This window comes from Tetrao urogallus, assembly GCF_951394365.1.
Source record: "Tetrao urogallus genome assembly, chromosome: 14".
In the NCBI taxonomy this organism is placed as follows: domain Eukaryota; kingdom Metazoa; phylum Chordata; class Aves; order Galliformes; family Phasianidae; genus Tetrao; species Tetrao urogallus.
In genome coordinates, this window is record NC_136827.1 from 15,265,054 (window position 1) to 15,284,920 (window position 19,867).

At 51.9% G+C, this 19,867-nt stretch overlaps 1 protein-coding gene across 1 annotated transcript in view; it reads right to left on the reverse strand.

Annotated features, from left to right (window-relative positions):
* JADE2 (jade family PHD finger 2) overlaps window positions 1–19,867 on the reverse strand; it is a gene marked incomplete at both ends in the record, with an annotated part of 52,566 nt that overhangs the window by 18,464 nt on the left and 14,235 nt on the right. The window contains 2 exon segments of the mRNA XM_079542155.1: window positions 6,830–6,999; window positions 18,627–18,784. Of these exon segments, the coding sequence (XP_079398281.1) occupies window positions 6,830–6,999; window positions 18,627–18,784 (328 nt within the window).

A 19,867-nucleotide genomic window follows, 5' to 3' on the forward strand; every position in this document is an offset into this window, starting at 1 on the left:
TTTTTAACTGGCTGGGTCCACGGGCACAGGATCAGACCTGGGGTGGGAGCTCAGACTGGTTGTGCTGCCTGTTATCCCCGCCATACCAGTACCTTTAATGGAAACCAGCAGTGGACACGTGGATCTTTCTTACTAAAAGGCAACAGGAGACAATGTCTCCTTTACAAACAGAGGAGAAAAGGGACTGAGGAAGTACTGATGTGTGGTTATTCATGGAGAGTTCAAGGAAATATTCACCTTGCTGGGCTTCTGCTGGGCTGCAGAGTTCAGTCCATACGCTGGGACAAGCTCTGCAGCGAGACAAGGCTGCTGAGCTGCTCCTTTCCCCCACCAATCTGCCAAAAAATCTGAGTCAAGGGGCAAAGGAGACCCGCAGGCAAGACCAGCAAGCAAACGCACCATTGTCTGCCTTTTCAAGATCTTCCCCAATGTTTCGCCTTGGCACGGTTTCCCCTGGCTTGACAAGTCTCTGCAAACACCCAGCCTGGCACTGCACACATCTGTGTGGAGGCAGGGATCCCATCGCCGCAGACAGAGCTGCTCCCCATCGCTCCTTGCCAAGTGCTCAGCAGCCCTGCTGCAACACACAGCCGGTTGGGCCTGTTCTGTTGAGCCGGATCTGGGAGCCACGAGCCCCACCAAAGGGCTTTGCGGGGCCTGAGAACCCCCAGCCCAGCACACTTTTTCCCTCAACAGTGGCCCTCATAAACACACCACCCCAACGCCTTCGCTGTAGGAAGAAACACAAGCTGTCATTTCCATAGAATCGTAGAATGGTTTGGAAGGGATCTAAAAGACCACCTAGGGACCCTGCCATGGGCTGCTGCCCCCCACCAGCTCAGGCTGCCCAGTATCCCATCCACTGCCTTGGGTACCTCCAGGGATGGGGCACCCACAGCTCTCTGGACAGCCTGTATCACACGTACATATCACATTTACTATTCTAAATCCCATTCCTTCCCATGTTTCAAGTATCACTAGAAAACAAGAGAAGGAGGTTGGTGTCCACCATGCCCCTGCTCAGCTCCCATTCCACTGAGCGGAAAGGCTGCATCCCAGAGCCACAAGAAGTCATCGCCTGCAACAGAAGGGCTTTCCTCACCAGCTTACATCAACGTATTCGTTACGTCGTCACGCCAAAAAACACAGCTCTCTCCCTCCCTCCTGCACACACACACTCTCACACTCCGTTTAGATGTAATTACATTAGGAACCCGTTTGCCAAGCGCCATTCAGAATACCTCAGAGCTTATTGAATTGACAATTGCACTTGATGGGGATGAAGCGATTAATCGCTTATGAAACACTAAACAATGGGGCCTGAGGGTGAAGTTCCTTTTCCATTTGCGCTCCATTTATCTCCTTCTGCATCATATAAAGCCACCGCTATTAAACTCCATTCATAAAATTGTCATTTTTTTGGCTGAGAAAACACCGTCTGTATTGATCACGGCCCATCAAAAAGCAAAACCAAAAAAAAAAACAGCACTCCACCAAAACACTCCCTGTGCAGTATGCAGTACTGTTATCTGCTCCAGGGCATGAAGTGCCAAGAACCAGACTTGGATCCACTCAGATATACACTGGGTGCCTTCAGGTGAACAAGTGCAAGGAATAAACCTCAGCTCGCAACCATGCCTTGAACTGTAGCCAAGACTGTGGACTTGCAGCATGCTCATGCTCATCACTGTGGTCCAACATATTTCATAAAATCAACAATCATTTCAGCTGTGAACCTCACCAAACCTGCGGGTCTTCCTGGCTCCCCTCACTCCCAGCCATGAGTGGCTCAGATGGATAGAACACCCCACTGAAATGCTCCCAGCTCAGGTGGCAGCAGGAGATGAAGCTCAGGTGGGTTTACAGCAGGAGATGAAGCTCCTGGAAGACCCTTCATATGAAGATGTGGCTCTGAGGCTGTATAGGGCATGAGGCACTGAAATGAGAATTTGCTCATTATCCCACATACTCAGATATAAGGCTTTCCTATCCTTTTCCCTAGAAAGCGATGCTCCCTTCTGGCTCCCGCTGCCTCCCACGTTTCTGGGGACTCAGCATCAGCCCCAGGAGGAGCTCCCACACCCGTAGGCAACACCAGTACCAATGCAGCCACCATGGGATCCCCACTGGGACAAAGCCCCCCCCATTCCTGCCCCAGAGCTGGGTGTTCGTGGGCAGCCACCCTGAGCATCCCAACACTTCCTTTGCATGCTCCCAGCCTCCACTATCATTACTTCTGCAACACCATAATTTATGTGGCATGAAGGAGCAATATTCTGCTAAATGAATTCTCAGCTACTCCTTATCCTGGTTTGAGCCTATTCACTGCGCAGGGAGGAAAAATAGCTGGAGAGCCACCTCTCACAGAAGAGAGACCTATTTCTGACTAAACTGCACTCTGCTGAAATCAATTTGCCGAAACAATAAATCCTTTTAGCCTGTGTAGTGTACCTGGAGATGAAACAGCTCACGAACAAAGACTCATCAGGGCTGCAGGCTGGGCCATTAGTCGATCCACAAGCCATAAACCTCAGAGTCTCTTTTTCAGCATAAAAACTGAGTAAACAAAACTACTGCTCCGTTTTCAAGAAACAAAACAAAAAAAGCACTTGTGAGACGATGCCTTTGAAACAGAAGGGGTAAAAGGATGCAGCTCCTGCTCGGCCCCAGGGCTGTGTCCCAGGGAACCCCACAAGGTCAGGCGGCGATGCACAACCCAGTGTGCGCTCCTCAGTGCTCCCCAGCCCTATAGCTGCTGCTGGTGAACCATCTGCAGCCCCGCTGCGCCTTTCTGCCCTGCACATCTGCAGCCCAACAGCCTCCCTCAGCCCACACTGCGTTTGGAAGATGGGCCCGTTTCACATTCACCTCGTATCGATCTTATTTACAAACAGACCCAAAAACGTGGAGCGGGACCGCCGAAGCGCACGGCACCACGCAGCCTGCGTGAGCTGAACACAGGCAGTGAAACTTGGAGATATTTTGTCACAAACACAGCCTGCTAATGCACTTAAGAGATTTACAGGAACCAATTATCACCCTTTATGCCACCCACCGACATCAATTATTGCTCAAATTTAAGACGATGACAAAATGTTTTAGAAGCCACTTCATAATCTGCTGTCTCTCTCCTCTAACGCTGCGCACTGACAGAGCTGTCCTGGAGCACTCTGATTAAAGCCTCTTCACTCCACCCAGCAGCAGCACGCCGAGGATTGCTGGGAACTGCTGCAATTACTGCAATGAATTTATGGAAATAGCAGAACAACGGCTTGACATAGAAACTGATTGGGCTGAGGAACGTGAAGGCAACACGAGTGGTGGAGGGCTCGGTGAAGCCTTTGTACATCAGCTGCCCCTCCTGTTTGTGGGATGTGGGGAGACACTTGAAAGGGGAAAGCTGGGCTGTTGAGTAAAGGAAATGGAACCCACTACAAAAGGGACAGGGCTGTGCACATCCTCCTGTGTGATGGTCTTGGGAAATGCCTCCCGGGGATAGGCAGCCCCTTGATGCTCCAGAGGCCCCATCACAGCAGCCCCATCACAGCGGTCCCATCATGGCAGTAGTTCCACTGCAGTATTCTCTGTCTGGCTGCACCAGTATAGCACTGGGTGACTTCTCTACAGCCAGAGCACGGCAGGAAATTGCGTCCCAAATCTTAAAAATACCAAAGCAACTTCACACGACAGATACTGGAGTGGCTGTGCACGGAGCACGGTGATGGGCACCTGCAGGCGGGTGGCACCAGCCGGGCACAGCTGTGCTGGGGTGTTATTGGAGATGTCCAACCTGCAGCCCTGCCCTAGGGATCCAACACAACGCCTTGGGGAAAACGGGTCCCACATCCTGATGGGACAGCCTTGGGCAGGGCGTCCCTGCTCTCCTGTCGTACACTTAACAGCAGTTTCTGCTCAAGTGAGCTTGCCTTCCCCACGGTTCCTCTGCCTGCCCGGGTTTATTGCACATCTACTTGACCAACTTCACCTCCGCTGAGGGAGGCATGATCTAATTAGTACACAGACATATCTCAAGTATGCAGTGATGAATTCCCCCTGGAGCTTCAAAAGCAATAAATGTGACCTTTGCATGTTCCTGCCATAAAATAACAGGAACACCTCCAGCTCCCAAGATAGAAACTGTGGTGGGCATATGTGAGCAGCATACACCATATGGATTAAGTCAAGGGAATACTTAGAAACTTCTATTCTGCTTTCAGCAAAATTGATTCCGGCAACGTTTTTAGCAATTTCTTTAGGATTTTCCACATGTTTTTATGAAGTGCTGATCACTGCAAAAGGATCTTTCAGTCCAGTCTTTGAAGTCTCTCTAGCCCCACTCTCACAACAGCTTTGTATTTAACAGAGATCATAACATATAGCATAAAATCTTAATGAAAAAAAAAACAAAGGCTCATGGCATGGTTTCACCCGGAAAGGGCAGCCCTGTGCTGCCAGCAGCGGCGTGTGCATAAAATGGTTCAGGGTTTCATTCACACAACCTCAAGATCCACTTCTTGCACTGTCTCCTATTGCAGCAGCAACAAATAAAACATTCAGGCTCGCTTAAATATTGATTTTACCCCTAGCACTCAGAAATCCTTTAAACAGTGCATTTCCATCAAGTACAGTCCCAGCTACTGAACCACATTACTGGTGGGGATGGTTTCGAAGTATTTAAAACCATTTTATGCGAAAAAAGACTTTCCCTTTTCAGAAAGGCTGCCCACCTAGCTCAGAGTGGAGCAGCAGCGGCAGATAGCTGCAGCTATCTGGAGGTTTATCTGATCCCAGTGATAAAATTCCATCTCAGAGGTGACCTAAAAAGGACTGGAAAAGGCATGTGCTGTGCTCAGCGATCAGCGCTGCACTGGGATGAGCTAATAGGTGTTTTCCAGCTCTCCTCCCCACCGCTGCTCAGGAGCCAGTCAGAGATCACGCTCCTTCTTTGTCATTGAATACTTTGTGGATGACACACTGTGCCCATGAACTGCCCAATGACAACAGCTCAGCTAAACACCCAGGAGGAATTTCAACTTCTGCATATCTCTTCAGGCTGGGAGATAACTTCTGACTTCTCTGAACTGGGGGAGAGGCTGCAGCTCTCCAGTTAAGTCATGTCAATGATCTCAGAGATTAGCAAAGCTGGTTTGGAAATCTCAGCATGTCATTAATGTCGAGGGCTTCCGGGAGAAAGCGCTATTTACGGATCACCTCCAGACCACCCTAAGCACGTTGCAGCCCTCTGCGTGAGGTGATGAAGGGCACAAAAGCTCCATTTCCCACCTGGCTGAGCACCCGATGGCCCCTGCCCTGAAGGAAGCAGAGGCTGAGCCCTGGAGGGCCACAGACTTGTGCCTCACGTGCTTGGGGCACTGCAAGAACTGCGCCAGAGCCAGCCCTGATGTGCACGTGGGAGGGCTGGGGATGGGGAGAAATCATACACAGCTTTGGGCTGCAGCCACATTTGCAGTAGATTTCACACAGCAAACACTGTTTTCCCAAGCTGCCAGCATATTTCAGGCTCACACGGTAATTACAGAGCTCTTTTAGCAACAGGAATGGACTGAGGAATCGGCTGATGGGCAGTGAGTCTCTTCACATTACCACTGCTGCAATCCCCTGGGCTCAGTACTACCATCCATAGTTGTTATTACAGAGGGCTCACTAGACTCTGCAGTCCCTGTTCTGTATGGATACCCCCACAGGACCACTCTTGTGAAAGCTCATCTCCTGATGAATGACAGAGCTGCAGGAACAAAATGCAGCTAGCTCAGAACTGCAGAGAGCATTACTGGCAACGCACTGGCTGCATCCTGACATCAGATCCAGGTGCATCTGTCTGGGTGCTGTGTGTCCATACACACGCAGTGCCAGCCCAGCACGCAGCCTGCACAGAGCCAGGTGCAGCACGGGAGCTGCTCTGGGTTGGTACTCATCAGCCCACATTGCATAAATGGGAAGGATGCAGCCAGCACACATCTGGCTCTGCTGGAGCATCACCAACCCGCTTCCGCGGCACCGGCCCCGGCTCAGCCTTCAAGTGATCCATCAGCCAGGGAGCCCCACATCTGAAAACCATTTCAGGCATTGTGTTTGTAACCAAATACTTTGAAGAAATAAAGCGAGCCAAGTTTAACCCAACCGAGCTGGACAAGGCAGTTCTCTGCCCGCTGCCTTCCTAGAGACTAAAGGAGTGTGTGCAAGGGGAACTGAAATAGATACAGAGCCCCATCCTGGAGCCCAGAGATGCCCCTGACAGCCACCCAGTTTCGGTGGGAGGGGGACCCACAGAAGAACCACTTGTCTTTTTTGGGAGCACTGATTGCTCTGCTCTGCCTGAAGGCTCAGCCTGAGCTGCAGTGAACCAAAACTGAGGTGTGTAGTGACGGAGATAAGGCTGCTAATAGAGGCTCAGTTAATGAGGACAATGCTGATTGCGACCTGCCAGTTACACAAGCTCCACAACACCAGGTCTGTCCTCTTCAGCAGTGCATCAGGTCTGTTCAAGCACTTGATAATGTGCTTGTCTCACCCTTGAAGACTGTTGGAAGTGGGAGCAATGGGCAGGCACATTACAGCCTTCATTGCACTCACAAGGTGAATGTTTTATTGTTTTGTTATTCTTACCTGTATGGCAGCAACCACACCACAAGGACTGGGAAATCCCTCCAACCCCAGGTAGGACTACACACCCAAAGCCCATGCCAACAGACCATGCACAGCACAACGGTCAAATTCCCAGCCCAGTTACTTGCATTCAACCAAGACATGCTGATGAGAACTTTAAACAACATAATGCCTGCTCAGTGGCCAGCCCTGCAGGACTCACCCATCTCCTTCAGCTCCATGTTCACGAGCTCCAACCAGCAGGCATCCAGCTCATCCAGGTCGTAACGGCTCATGCCCTGCAGGTACGTCCTCGTGGCTTCTGAAATCTCAGAGCCCGGCAGGCTGCTGGGGGACACTGGGGAAGGCAGATTCTCCAGCTGGGGTATGATTCTGGAAGAGAGGAATAAGAGTTTGAGAGACAGTTACAAAGCATCCCGCTGGGAGCCCAGTGGCCGTGTCTGGCCATGAGGGTGCACTTATGGCACTGATAGTCTGACTCTAGGAATAAGAGCACAGCTTGAGGCAGGAGGGAGATGAAGCACTGCTAAAAAGGTGAAAGGAATCAGCAGTGAGTAACTTAAAGCGTTCATTGCTAGCTCCTGAGGAAGGAGGAGGGGACCTGAAGGGTTGAGGCTGCTTCAACCAGCAAGAAAACAGCTCTGTCTGCCGGGAATGGGGCTGTGCAGCTGCCATCACACCAGAAAGAGGAGGGGTTGCTGCGTGCCAGGGTAAACTGGACACAGCACCAAAACAAACGGCTCAGGCTCATTTTTTCATGAACAGTTTTGATGTCATCAAGGAGGAAAAAAACCAACATGTAAAACCAGAAAAATATCCACTTTTGACTTTGATAAACAGTCTGTTCCCATGGGCAGGGAGTTTGCACTTCGCCTGCCTGCTCTGCCCACACAAAGCCATGCCAGCTGCAATGACCATGGGAGACACAGACAAAAAGTGCCCCTATATAGACTTAAATAAGCACAGCTCATACAGAGGATTGGCTTTTACTGATCTGGAATGAAGCTCGTTCTGCTGGCTCACGCCTCCATATGCCTCAGCCTCTATCAATCAGTCTCATCACATTGATCACTACAGAAATAACGCTGGCACCGCTGCCACATTCAGGCTTTAACATCATGCCCCACTCCTCCCAAAGCCTCTTGGATGCTTTTCAATGAGAACCAACCTCTCCCACTCCCCCACACTCAGCACAGCCCTGTGGATCACAGCCAGGATCAGCGGCCGGGAGGCTTTGTGTCGGGGTCTCTGCAGGAACCCTCTCACTTTGCAGGAGTTACACGATTTCCCTTCACGCTGTGAGAAATTAAGCCACTTTTACACTTTGCAGGGATCCTTGCTTCTTCTGCCTCACGAGCACTGCTGCACGCCTGCTGCCAGCAGCCTCCCACGTGTGTCCTCCAGTGCCAAGAGAGCCAGCATGCCCGTCCCTCTGAGCTGGGGGTTTGCTCTCTGCCCCCTCCTCAGCACCATGCAGGCAGCTGGGGCTGGGCTGGAAATGCCAATGTCAACCAGCTGCCTGCCCAGGGAGCCAGCCCTGGTGCTCATACAGCACCAACAGCAGTTGAGAGCACAACTCAGCCAGCCAAGGGAGAAGTGCCCTGAAAGGTCATTTCCCTCTGCCCTTCCAAATCATATCCATGATGAGCAGCTTTCCTCATGGCAATAGTTTTCCCATTACTGCTCACTGACTGGAGCACAATGAAATGAGTGCTGGGCTGCAGGGGTGAGATGCTCAAGGGCAGCCCTGATTGCTCTGTGCAGGCCTCCAGCTCCCGTTTCTGCCCTGGTTTATGATGCTTGCAGCCCCATGCCTGCTCATGGAGATGTCCCACATCCCACGTCCCACATTCCATGTCCCACATCCCATGCTGCTCGGAGCAAACACACTGCAGCAGCACCGACTGCAGGCTTCCTGCCCAGCACTCGCTGTCACTTCGCCTGCGCTTCTTGGCAAGTCAGCAGCAACATGGATGACACTTGCCATGCACACGTCAACAGTGTCACACGTAATGACATGCAAGCAGAGGACGAGCTGGAAATAAGAAGCAGCCTGCGGTGCCAGATGACAGATCTCCGCAAAGCTGGGAGCTGGAGCTTGCTGCAGTATTTGCACAGCTCACGTTTCTGCCCCAAAATATCACGTAACAGCCAGACGTCAACACAGAGAAATGCTGCAAAGAAACACAGTGAACAGCACCGCCGTCCCTTCCCAGCTGCTGCTCTGCCTGGAGCAATGGCTGTGCAGGGCCTGGGGCTCCGACCCTCCTGCACCACCACTATCAGGTTCTGCAACTTTACATGACTTGCTGAGATCCTCAGCAAAGCACCCAGCCTCTTCTGCCTTCCTTTCCCCATCAGTGGATTGAAAATAACGATACTCCTCAACACTCCGAGGGCAGCTCCTCCAAATCTCAGCTGAGGATCGGAAAGTGAAGCCATGAAAGCACAGTTCTGTGAGGCTCCAGACTTTAAAATGAGCTCGCTGTAATCTAGGACAGGGCTTGGGGATTCAGCAAAGTCTGTATTTAATGTATTTAATGCAGACAGCAGTAATAACACTGAAACTATGTGTGCTCCCAACGAGCTTCAGGACTCTCCTCCAAGGAGCTCCCAGCCCCATTGAATACCCTGGAGCCGCGTGCTCCCAGCAGAACTGATACTCTCTGTCCCATGAGCCACGATCAGGGTGGTTTGCAGAGCACCAGGCCCTGGGCTGAGCAGCAGCAGGCTCAGCACAGAGGCTTGGAGTCAAAAGCTCTGAGCAGTGGAGAAAAGACACCCAGGAGCACTGGGCACTCCTTCAGAGCTGTGCCTCCTGACCTCCTTAATCCCCGTTACACAAGCAGCCTGTGGCACAGCCCTGCAGCAGGTACTCGAGGCGCGTTGCCTGGCTTTGCAAAGAGCTCAGTGATGCAATCACAAAGCTTCACGTGGGCATTGATGCTAACAGCACTGCTGCCGAGTATGCCTGGAGTGTGGCTGCTCCCCACACTGCAAAGTGAAAAGGGTCTTCTGCTCACTGTGCAATACAACTCACAGGGCTGCTCTCTGCTTCAAGACCAAGTTAATGAAAACACAAAAACCTAACGGTGCCCCACACGCTTGCTCAGCAGCAGCACCTGAAACATACCTGGAGCAGCAGTGCCAAGCACCTCCCAAACCTGAAGAACAGGTCCTGGGGAGCTTGTAGTCAAAGGCTGCATCCATCACTCATTGGTCCCATAGGAGTGAGCACTGATATGGAACATCTCTTACATACGGTTTCAGCAGGTGAAACAGCACTCCTAAGAAGCAGCACATTCCCTCCTGATACACTAATATACATGGCAAAGAGCTTCTTGTTATTCAGAGTCACAGAATCACTTGGTTTGGAAGGGGCTCTTAAAGGTCACCTTGTCTCATGCTCCCCTGCAATGAACAGGGACACCCACAGCTCAACCAGGTCCCTCCACCTCTCTGGGCAACCCGTGCCAGCACCTCACTGCCCTTACTGAGGCACCCAGCAGAGTAAGATTTTTCATGGAGCACACGGACACAGCAAGAGGTGCAGAGGCTCTGTGATGTGCAGAAGATGCTGAGAGAAGAGACGCGGAGCGTGACCCCGGGCTGGAGATGGGAAGTACCACGGGGCCCCATGAATCATAGCCAGAGCTGCAGAGTGCACCAAAATGGGAAGATGGGCAGGAGGTGCATGACAGCAAAGCAGGAAACAAAAATGAAAGCAAGCAGGAGTTTATGCCTTGATTTAGCAAGGTAGCATTTAAAAGTATTTGTATCAATCAAGAGCTTATTTAAATGAAGGGCTGAAAATTGGGATCAGCCAGAAAAGCACAACAAACCTGAGGCCATTAGTCTGCAAGTGGGTCTCAAGGGCACTTGAGGGAAAGAAGTAAGTGGACCCCAACACTCTCGAGGATCACATCTATCCTGGGAGAAGATTATGTGGTAATAAAACACACTCAGCCAATTCCCATGGTTAATCATCTCTGCAAACGGAATGCTTCAGTTTGGCTGAAGGGAGAAGGCTTCTTTTTCCCCTATATTCTCCCTTTTAATACACCAGATAGAAATAATAAATAACCCCACACAGCACTTCCCTTCCGAAAATACTTTGCCTTATGACAATGAAGGCTTCAGCCACTCATCTTCTCACTACCTACATTCCAGTCTAAATTAGTCCTGTCCAGTGTCCATAAATAAATCAGCTTAGGAAAGTCAGTGGAAAGATAATTCTGCCAGCAACCTTCAGAGGATGCTGATCCTGCTGTGCTGCCAGCTCTGCTCGCGGGGGAATTCTCCTGCAGCACACTCCAACTTTAAAAAGGCATTCTACAATTTAAAGGGATGATTTTCATTTTCTGTTTATTAAAATAGTATCCAGAAGGCAGTCAGACCAGATGCCCAAGCTTCTTACCAACTTAAGCTCATGGATTGTATAAGCATTGTTGCTTCCGAATAGCAGAGCAGGTGTGAGAAAAGGAGCACAATGGTGAATGGGTGACAGGGCTGGGGGCTGCACCACAAACAGCACTCTGTGACCCTCCATGTGCCCAAGCCCTGATTTATTAATGGTTGTTATGCCACCTCTGTGGCTCCTATGAAAGTCTGTAACACCATAAGCCAAAAAATGATAGTCCAAAAAAAAAAAAAAAAAGGGGAAATCCGAGGAGATATTACAGCAGACAGGCTCTACATGACCTGGCCTGATGTTGAAAGCAGCACACAGGTGGAGGGGAGGCAGCTGGAGGAACATCTCTGGGATGTGGGTGCAGGTCCCAGCAGGTGGCTGAGGATGCTGCCCCAGTAGCTGCACAGTGTGGGAAGTGTTCCCACCCAGCTCCCACACCAGAGGACTCAAGATTTGGCAGCTGTCCTTGCAAACACGTAACAGAGAGAATCAGGATCAGCTCAGGGGGGCAAAGGTGGGGAATGCAAACCCTCGGCTGTGCTTCCCTCTGCTGTGAGGCCAGCCTGCTGCCAGCACCTTACCAAGCACATTTCTAGCAAGAAAATCCTTTCCACCCAGACCTGCCTGGTACATCTGCATGGCAGTGAGCAGCTCCCTGTAACTGCACCGTTTGTCACTGCTGCTGCTGGGCTGCACGGCTTTGTACCTTCAATTTCATCCCTGCGGTCCCCAGCTGACCGAAATCTGCACTGCAACTGAAGACTGCGGTATTTTTCCTTTCTGCCTCCCTCTTGCTTGGTATAACCCAAACCTTCAGCAAAGCACTCATTATAAACACCTGGGCACGGTTACATGCATGGCTCAGCACTGAAGCTCCTGCCTGGCTCCTTGCTGCTGTTTCAGGGGAACAAAGCAGTTGGATTTAGCCCTGGGTGGATGCACCAAGCTCCTGGAACAGCAGCTCTGTGCCCAGAAGCCCCCCCTTCATGACTGCACAAACACCAGTAACTATCAGCACAGCCACAGTCCCTTTGTGCTGCCCAGGCTGCTCAGGAAGGGTTAACACTGCCTGCAGCATTGGCCTGCCCTCCAGTACAGCAGCCAGTGAGCGAGGCTGCAGGTGACGTAATGCCCGGCTGGCTGCGGGATGCGCATCGTGTCCTGCATCCCGTCCTGCATCACGGTATCACATCCTGCATCCCATCCTGCTGGGGGCCAGCCAGGCACCTCAGTGTCCCCAGCCAGGCAGGGACCAGCCCAGGTTTTTCCCAGCGCTCCCCAAGCAGAGGTTGCTATAATAAATAAGCATTACAGGCTCTGAAAGCATTTACAAGTTTACAGCGATTGCCACCGCGCTGCTCTGCGGGTGCACCCTGCACAGCTCCTCTTGCAGCTGCTGGCACAGCGCATGTCCTGGCTGCAAAAATCCTTGTTTAGGCACTGTGGCTCTGACCACGGTTGGGCTGCTCAGGTTTGCAAATCCCCCCCCTTCTGAGAGCCCCGTTTTGTTACAAACAGCAGGGAGGTGGTTGGGTGGCCCTTAGGATGCAGACACTGCACACAGGTTCTGTAACTTGTCCTGGAATCTCCATGCCACCGTTAACAGGGACCATCAGGAAAACGCTCCCTTTTGTCCTCTGCATCTCAAATCTCCTCTGGCAGCAGCCTGTGAGCAGAGCAGGTCCCTCCAGCCCTCTGGTGTGATGCAGTTCTCTAAGGAGAAAGCAATTCACTTCTCTTTGATGTATTAAAAAGAGGAAAACAAGCAAGCAGGAGGAACCAAACAGCCATCTTGTTAAGCCCGGACAGCTCTTCCAGTTTCGCTCTGGAGCTGTTTATCACCATATAAAAGCCCGATACCCAGCAGACAAGATGAAGACTACAGTGCTGATGTTCCTGTCTCTCTCTCAGTTATATTCCAAGCCAAATCTCCCCGAGACTCAGCTCAACAGATGAATTATTCAGGTCTCAGCTCTGATTCCACCAACAGAGTACAGATGTTTTTCTGCTTGACCAGAGCATGGCAGAGTCTGGGTGGGAAGCAAAGTAACACAGCTCAGGGCTGCTATCAGTGAAGGCAGGGAGACTCATACATATGTTTGCTAAAGACAAAAAATGCTGCTTCTTCATGTAACTTCATGTAACCCAGCCATGCTACTAACAATAAAGCATCTGGAATTAATTGTCTTGGGCAGATAATGCTTCCACAATTATTTCGATAATGCAAATAGCCCAACTTTTATTTCTAGACCCCTACTAATGGGGAGCACAGGAGGCATGAGCAACAGCAGCAGTCCCACATCTGCTGTTCTGCAAGCAGGAGCTTCCCCATCCCAAGTCCTAAATCCCAAATCCTAAACCTACCCCACGTGACCACCAAAGGAGTGCAGCTGAAGCTCATACGAAAGCTGGGGCGCAGGGATGCGTGCTCCCTTAGTCAGCACGGTGCAGGCACACAGGTCTCCTCTGTGCACAAACCCACCCAAGTGGAAGTAAGGCTGCGAGCAATCTGAATGGGCAGCAGCCAGGCTCTGCAATGCACTTTGAATCACTGCTTTAACACTGAACCCTGAAACACAGGATGACAGTCCCTACTCCGAGTCACCAGAAGCAGAGGGTGGCCTGGAGGAAACCTCTGCCTTCCCACCACCACACTGCTGCAAAGCAACACGTGTCTCGGTGCATCTTCCAGATCCTCTTCAAATGCACTGCAGAAACTCCAATCTACCACCAGCCCTCCCTCAGCTCAGCCAAGTGCAGCAGACACGGTCCTGCAGGCTCAGCTCAGCTCACAGAAGTGCAGTTCTCACCTGAGTTCCATGGGATCACCAACAGCAGCTCTGGACACAGAACAGCTGATCCCATCATCACTGCTGCTGGACCATCCCGGCCCTCTCACACCTCCAAGGGGCTCTTGAGAGCTTCTCATCTTACTCAGCAGGGATGCAAGGCGCACTAACCCACAACGAGGGGATGGGGCTATAATTACTGCAGCAGAGCTTGGACCCACTTCTGGGTGGGGAAGGGATGAGGTAGAGGATGGAGACGGGAGGTGATGGAATGAGATGTGGAGATTCCACGGAGCTCCCCAAGGTTGGTGGAAACCAGCCCTCTCCTTCCATACATCTACTGCTGGGATATGCCATGTGCCACATCCAGCAAAAGTCACAGACATCCACAGGGAGAACAAGCAAACATTTTGAACACACGTCCAAGTGGCTCAGCACTAGGCAAGAACATGCTGGATTAGCATGTTTCCCATAACAAACTAATAAAGGTGAGGATTCACTGAAAGCGTACCTGAGGATTTGTCAAGCAGGCTGTAAAGCAGAAATGATTAGAAGTAACAAAGGAAGGCAATCATGCTCATCCCCTCTCCAAGCACTGGATACAAAATCAGTGCTGTGCCCCAGCCCATGCTGATGCTCCTGTGCTTTTTCTCCCACGGTGGGGACCCCAAAACCTGACACCCCCACTGGGGCGGCAGCTCCTGAGAGAGGAACCCACTCACATGGACCTGATGGAGCCCTGAGCTCACACAATTTCACCACAGTGGGTGGGAAAAACAAACAAACAAACAAAAAAATACAACCCAGGCATCTCATGTTAAAACAACAGCACGGCTCCAAGAGACACACAGAGTGCTGCAGAATCTTGCCTGCCCCTTCTGCAGCAAAGCCCGAGGGAAGCTGCTGATGAGTCAACAGGCAGCAGGCAGCCGGCTGCGGGAGGGAGGGAGGGAGGGATGGGAGGAAGGAGGGAAGGAAGCGCAGCCCCGGCTGGGACGCAGTGTGCTGGCTCCACACTCCAACAGAACTGTGGTAGATGCTGGGGCACTTCCTGGGTTCAACACCTGGCAGCCCCACATTTTGCCCAGGGCTCCCACAGCAGCATCATACAGCACAGCCAGAGCTCTGCTCCACCTGCAGCTGTGCTTCTGGAGGACATGGGATAGAGGAGACTAAAGGGGACGGTCACATCACTGCCCGGATGGCGTGGCAGCCGTTCATCCTATCCCACTGACCCACCACCAGCATTTGTTCCTTCCTGTTGCCACAGCACTTTCTGTTTTCTGTTCAAACAGGGCCACAGCAACGATGCAAGGAGAGATCTGCGACGCCAAGAATATCTGGGAACCCTGCCAGCAAGAAGCAGCCTTCCTGCTCGTCCTCCCGCTGTGCGCACATTCACAGGAAGCAGAGTATACAGCACATACTGATGGAGCTTAATGTGAGCTCCCAGAGCTGCCTCGAGGTCCTGCCCACATCCCTGTCAGCTCAGGGAAGGGAGATGTTAAACGATTCAGTAAATAAGGAACTAAAGACTTACAGGTGCACAGCACCAGAGATAGGGGCCAGTGCCACATGGAACAATGCTCCCGGTGCACCAGGATGAGCTGGAGTCAGGCTCTGTACCCAATGTGAGGGAAGGGCTCTGTGGCCCCATATAAGAAACCATGCAGAAAGCAAAGAGCATCTTCCTCCAGAGCTCATCATGGCATAACTGTGGAAAGGTAGAGCTCATAAAACCATAGAATCACTGAGGTTAGAATAAACCTCTCAAATCCCCAAATCAAACCCAGATCACCCCCACCACATGGTCAATGACCACGTACCCAAGTGCCACCATCTCCACAGCTCTGGAACACCTCCAGGAACAGTTACTCCCCCACTCCCTGGGCAGTCTGTGTCCGTGCCTGACTGCTTAGAGAAGAAATTTTTCCTAATACCCAACCTGAACCTTCCCTGGGACAACTTTGGTTGCCCCAAAGGTTCTTGTTCCCAGCTGGTGACTGAATGGTCCCCACACTTCGACACTCCCAGACCACCAGGATAACTGCATTCGGTGCTTGCTTACTTATCACCTTACTTGCTTGCCCTTAACCTCAAGCTGTGATGGTCCCACTCTGCATCCAGCACCCTGGTAATGTCTGTGCTGGGGTTCCCCCATCTGTGAACCCATCCTGGGGCTACATGGCTCAGCCCTGCTACTGGGCTGCCCAGGGCACCTCCTGGCTATGGGACCCAGACGAATGGGAAACACCACTCTTGGGAGAAACTAACTCCTCATTTTCCCTGCTCTCATTTGCCTTTCAATGGCTTTTAGAGCCAAGCTTTGCCCTTGAGGCTGTGGGCAATTCCCAAGCAAGCTGCTGCATAAAATGAACCTCCTTTTAAGCACTGATGAGTCAGGTTTGTGGTGAGGAAGCATGCAATGTTCCACGCTGCCCAGCGGCTCTGCTGTGCAGGCAGCACACACATGGCTGGTGGCATCCAGCCCCAGGCACCAGGGCACAGTGACACAGGGGCTAAAGGATGCTCTTCCTCTGTGGCTCACATCAGTCTGCAACGGACCCCGTGTTAAGGTGGTTCTCAGTGAAGGCATTTCCAGGCAGCTGCTTTCTGAGGAAAGCACGCCTTAAAAGAAAGCGCTTTCCCCTTCTGCTTCACCCACAGCTTTGACATTTTAGAGCTCCAGCAAAATAAAACGTTTCAAAATCTCATTTTCAGCTTTGGATTTGCACAACCTAGAGGCAAGGCGCAAGGAGGAAGAGTGCACTTCTGAGCACCCAGGCAAGAGATTAGAAGAGCAGCAGCTCTGTGCAACGCACCTTTCAGTGCATTTCCCCCCACTTCTATGGGCAATGCTCTGTGACACCACTTTGAGATGTGGCACAAAGCAAAATGCTGCCCCTGGCAGTGCTGCACCTGAAGCTGTGCCAGCTCTTGCCCTGGAGGAGCAGCAGCCATTGGGCTCTGAGCTTCCAGCCTGCAAAAAGCTCAGTGCATCACCAGCCCACAGCACTAAAGTGATGTAGGACTTAGGGCAGTGATGCCATCAGAGGGACAGAATACCCCACACCATGTGTGCTGCCCTGCCAGAAAAGGGACGGATGCATCAGAAAAGGCACCTGCACAGCCATGAGCTCATCTTGCTGCGGTGGGAAATATGCAGCTGTCCTCTGGGCAGAGACCCACACAGAGACAGAGCAACACGAGCAGAAGGCCTCTGTGATTTGGTTCTGGTCTGCAAAGAAACCCTACAGGAAGCAGAACAGAGCTGCCAGTGCTCAGGAGCCCTGGAAACAAGGGGAGGGGAGCAGACAGAGGTGTGATCTGCCCACAGAGCTCACAGCCAGCTACCCGGGAGCAGACACAGCACTGCCAGGCAGATGCTGCTGGGGTCAGCTGCAGAAGGGCACCTCCAGCAGGGCACTGCCAAGCTATCACTTCTCAGCTGGAAATAGCCCCAGCATGATACTCAGCTGGGGAGCAGAGCACTCATGAGCACAGGCTGCGGTTAGCTATCAAAGACAACTTTAAAAAGATATTCTACTTGCTGCTTTTTTTTGTTGTTTTTCCATTTTTTTTTTTTTTTCTCCTCCTCTTTTCTTAAGGATTAAATCAACTCAACAGCCCCCTTTACAACTTCCCTTTTGATGTGTTCAGACTCATTAAAGTTTCATTTCTTTCTCTGTTTTCCCTTGGGGAGAGCTGGGGGGTTGGGGGGGGTATGCACAAAAGTTTGCATCAGACCTGGGGCCGGCAGCTGCAAGAGCAGCTGTGGACGAATCGAGCTTCCATGGAACCAGTGCTGCCCCAAACCCCTCACTGTGAGCAGCACACAGCCCCAGCCCACCCCACAGCAGCACAGTGCCTGTGCCATGGCTCCCCATGCTCCCCCCACGGCATCCTCAGCCGTGGCTGTGATGGGGCAGTGGCTCGCCCACATTTCTTTTGTGCCTCAGCAGCTGTTTTAGTGCCTCCTTTAAACTTCCCCATTTTAAAATAGCTAACAAGGTCCCGATCTAGGCCAATGCAAGGTCCCGCAAATGCCTGACTAATGCTGGGCTCCCCAGCCCTCTAATCTCTGCATCCCCATCACATTCGCAACACGTAAGAACAGCTCACAGAAGTTTTTCATTTAGGGGCCAGCTCCTGCACCCCCACATCATGACATACAGCTCCATCATAGCCATAGAATGGGGCTGGACTGGAAGGGACCTCACAGCCTCCCCAGTCCCACCCTGCACGTGCTGGCCAGACCGCCCAGGGATGAGGCATCCAGAGCTCTGCACAGTAATGCCAGTGACTGTCCACCACTGGGTAAAGCATGTCCTCCTAATATCCAATCTAAATCTCCTCTCTTTTAATTTAAAGCCATCCTCACTTGTCCTACTGCTAACTGTCCATGCAAGAAGTCACCCTCCTTCTGTCCACAAGCAACCCTCAAGTTCTGAAGGCTGCAGTGAGGTCTCCCTTCTCTAGGCCAAACAGCCTCAGCCCTTCTCCATAGGAGAGAATCTCCACATCTCTGAGCACTGAATCACAGAACCATTATGTCTGGGAAAGACCTCTAAGATCCCCACATCCAACACAGCTCATCCCACCATGCCCACTGACCACATCCCCAGGTGCCACATCTCCATGTTTCTGGAACACCCCCACCAGTTCCAATGCCAGACCGCTCTTCCTGAGAAGAAATCATTCCTAATATCCAACCTAATATTATCTTCACAGCTTCCCTCTGGTTTTCCCAGCTCAGAACCCCCAGCCACGAGCACGCAAGGCGCAGGGATGCTGCTTACCTGACCACGGGCTGAGGGATGGCCTCGGCACTGGCTGGGACCTGCACGCCCTTCTCCCACTCCTGGCGCCAGGGGTCTGCCAGCACGTAGTACTCCTCAGGGCTGAGCTGGAAAGAGTCGGGGATCTTCATGGCCGTTATCAGGTCCGTGCGGAAAACCTGCGAAGGGAAAACACCAACAGTGGGTGGAGGGCAGGAAATGGGGCATGGCCACGGGCAACAGTGTGACAGATGTGCCACGCTGGCCTGACGCCGTGATGGGCTGCATTTTTCCGGGTGCTCACAGCAATGGGCTTTCTACCACTTTAACTGGGGCAAGAGATGCTCCTCTTACTCTTGACATGAAAGGAGATGAGCAGCTTTTGCACACCCACAGGCATGCAAGCACAGCCCACCTCTCTGGGTGACCCTGCCCCAGTTTTGGCACTGCACACCTGCAGGTAACTCCAGATGTTACTGGAATCAACAGAAGGCATTTGGAGAGATTTATTTGGCAACAGCTGACAGCAACTCCATCTCCAGAACTGCTGCAGTGGGGAGCATCAGCATCAGAACATCCCCACAGCAGCTCTGCTGCTTCGGCCACAGTTGGAGCCATGGCTACGGAAAACCAGCGTGGGGTTGGGTGAGGAGTTTGGAGCTGGTATGTGAAGATGGGCTCCCCGCCGCCTGATGGGTCGGTGGAAACACAAAGGCATCGCTGAGCTGTAACGCCGTTTCACTTGCTCATTGTCTCCCTCATACCCGAGGGCAAAGCTGAGTTTACAGTCTTGGAAAAAAATTCTTTGCTTAGTGAACAGGAAAATCTCTGGCTAAATGGTGATACAGATGCCTGTGTCCATGCCCACAGCCAAACACGCAGAGGTTGCTCCTGACCCACTAAACCCGCTTGGAGACACAGAGCCCTCCGTGTGACAACCCCCACTCCTGGGCAGGGAATGAGCTCTCTCCCATCTCTCATTTGGCCCTGCAGAGCCTTTCCCCAGTGCACTGCGATGAGAAAAGCATTCCAAAATAACCCACTGCGGTAAATAAGGCTTTCCTTCCTGGGGACTGCCTGACAGCAACGGCGCGAGCAATCCTGTCTATTGCAGGGTAAAAATAAATTGTAAATGAAAATGTATGGTTTCTCCTTTCTACCATCTGCTATTAGCTGCAATGATGTCAATGATGCCAGCAGCCAGACTGGGACACCACCGAGCTCCAAGCACTGCTCCTTCTGCAGAACTGGGACAGACCAGG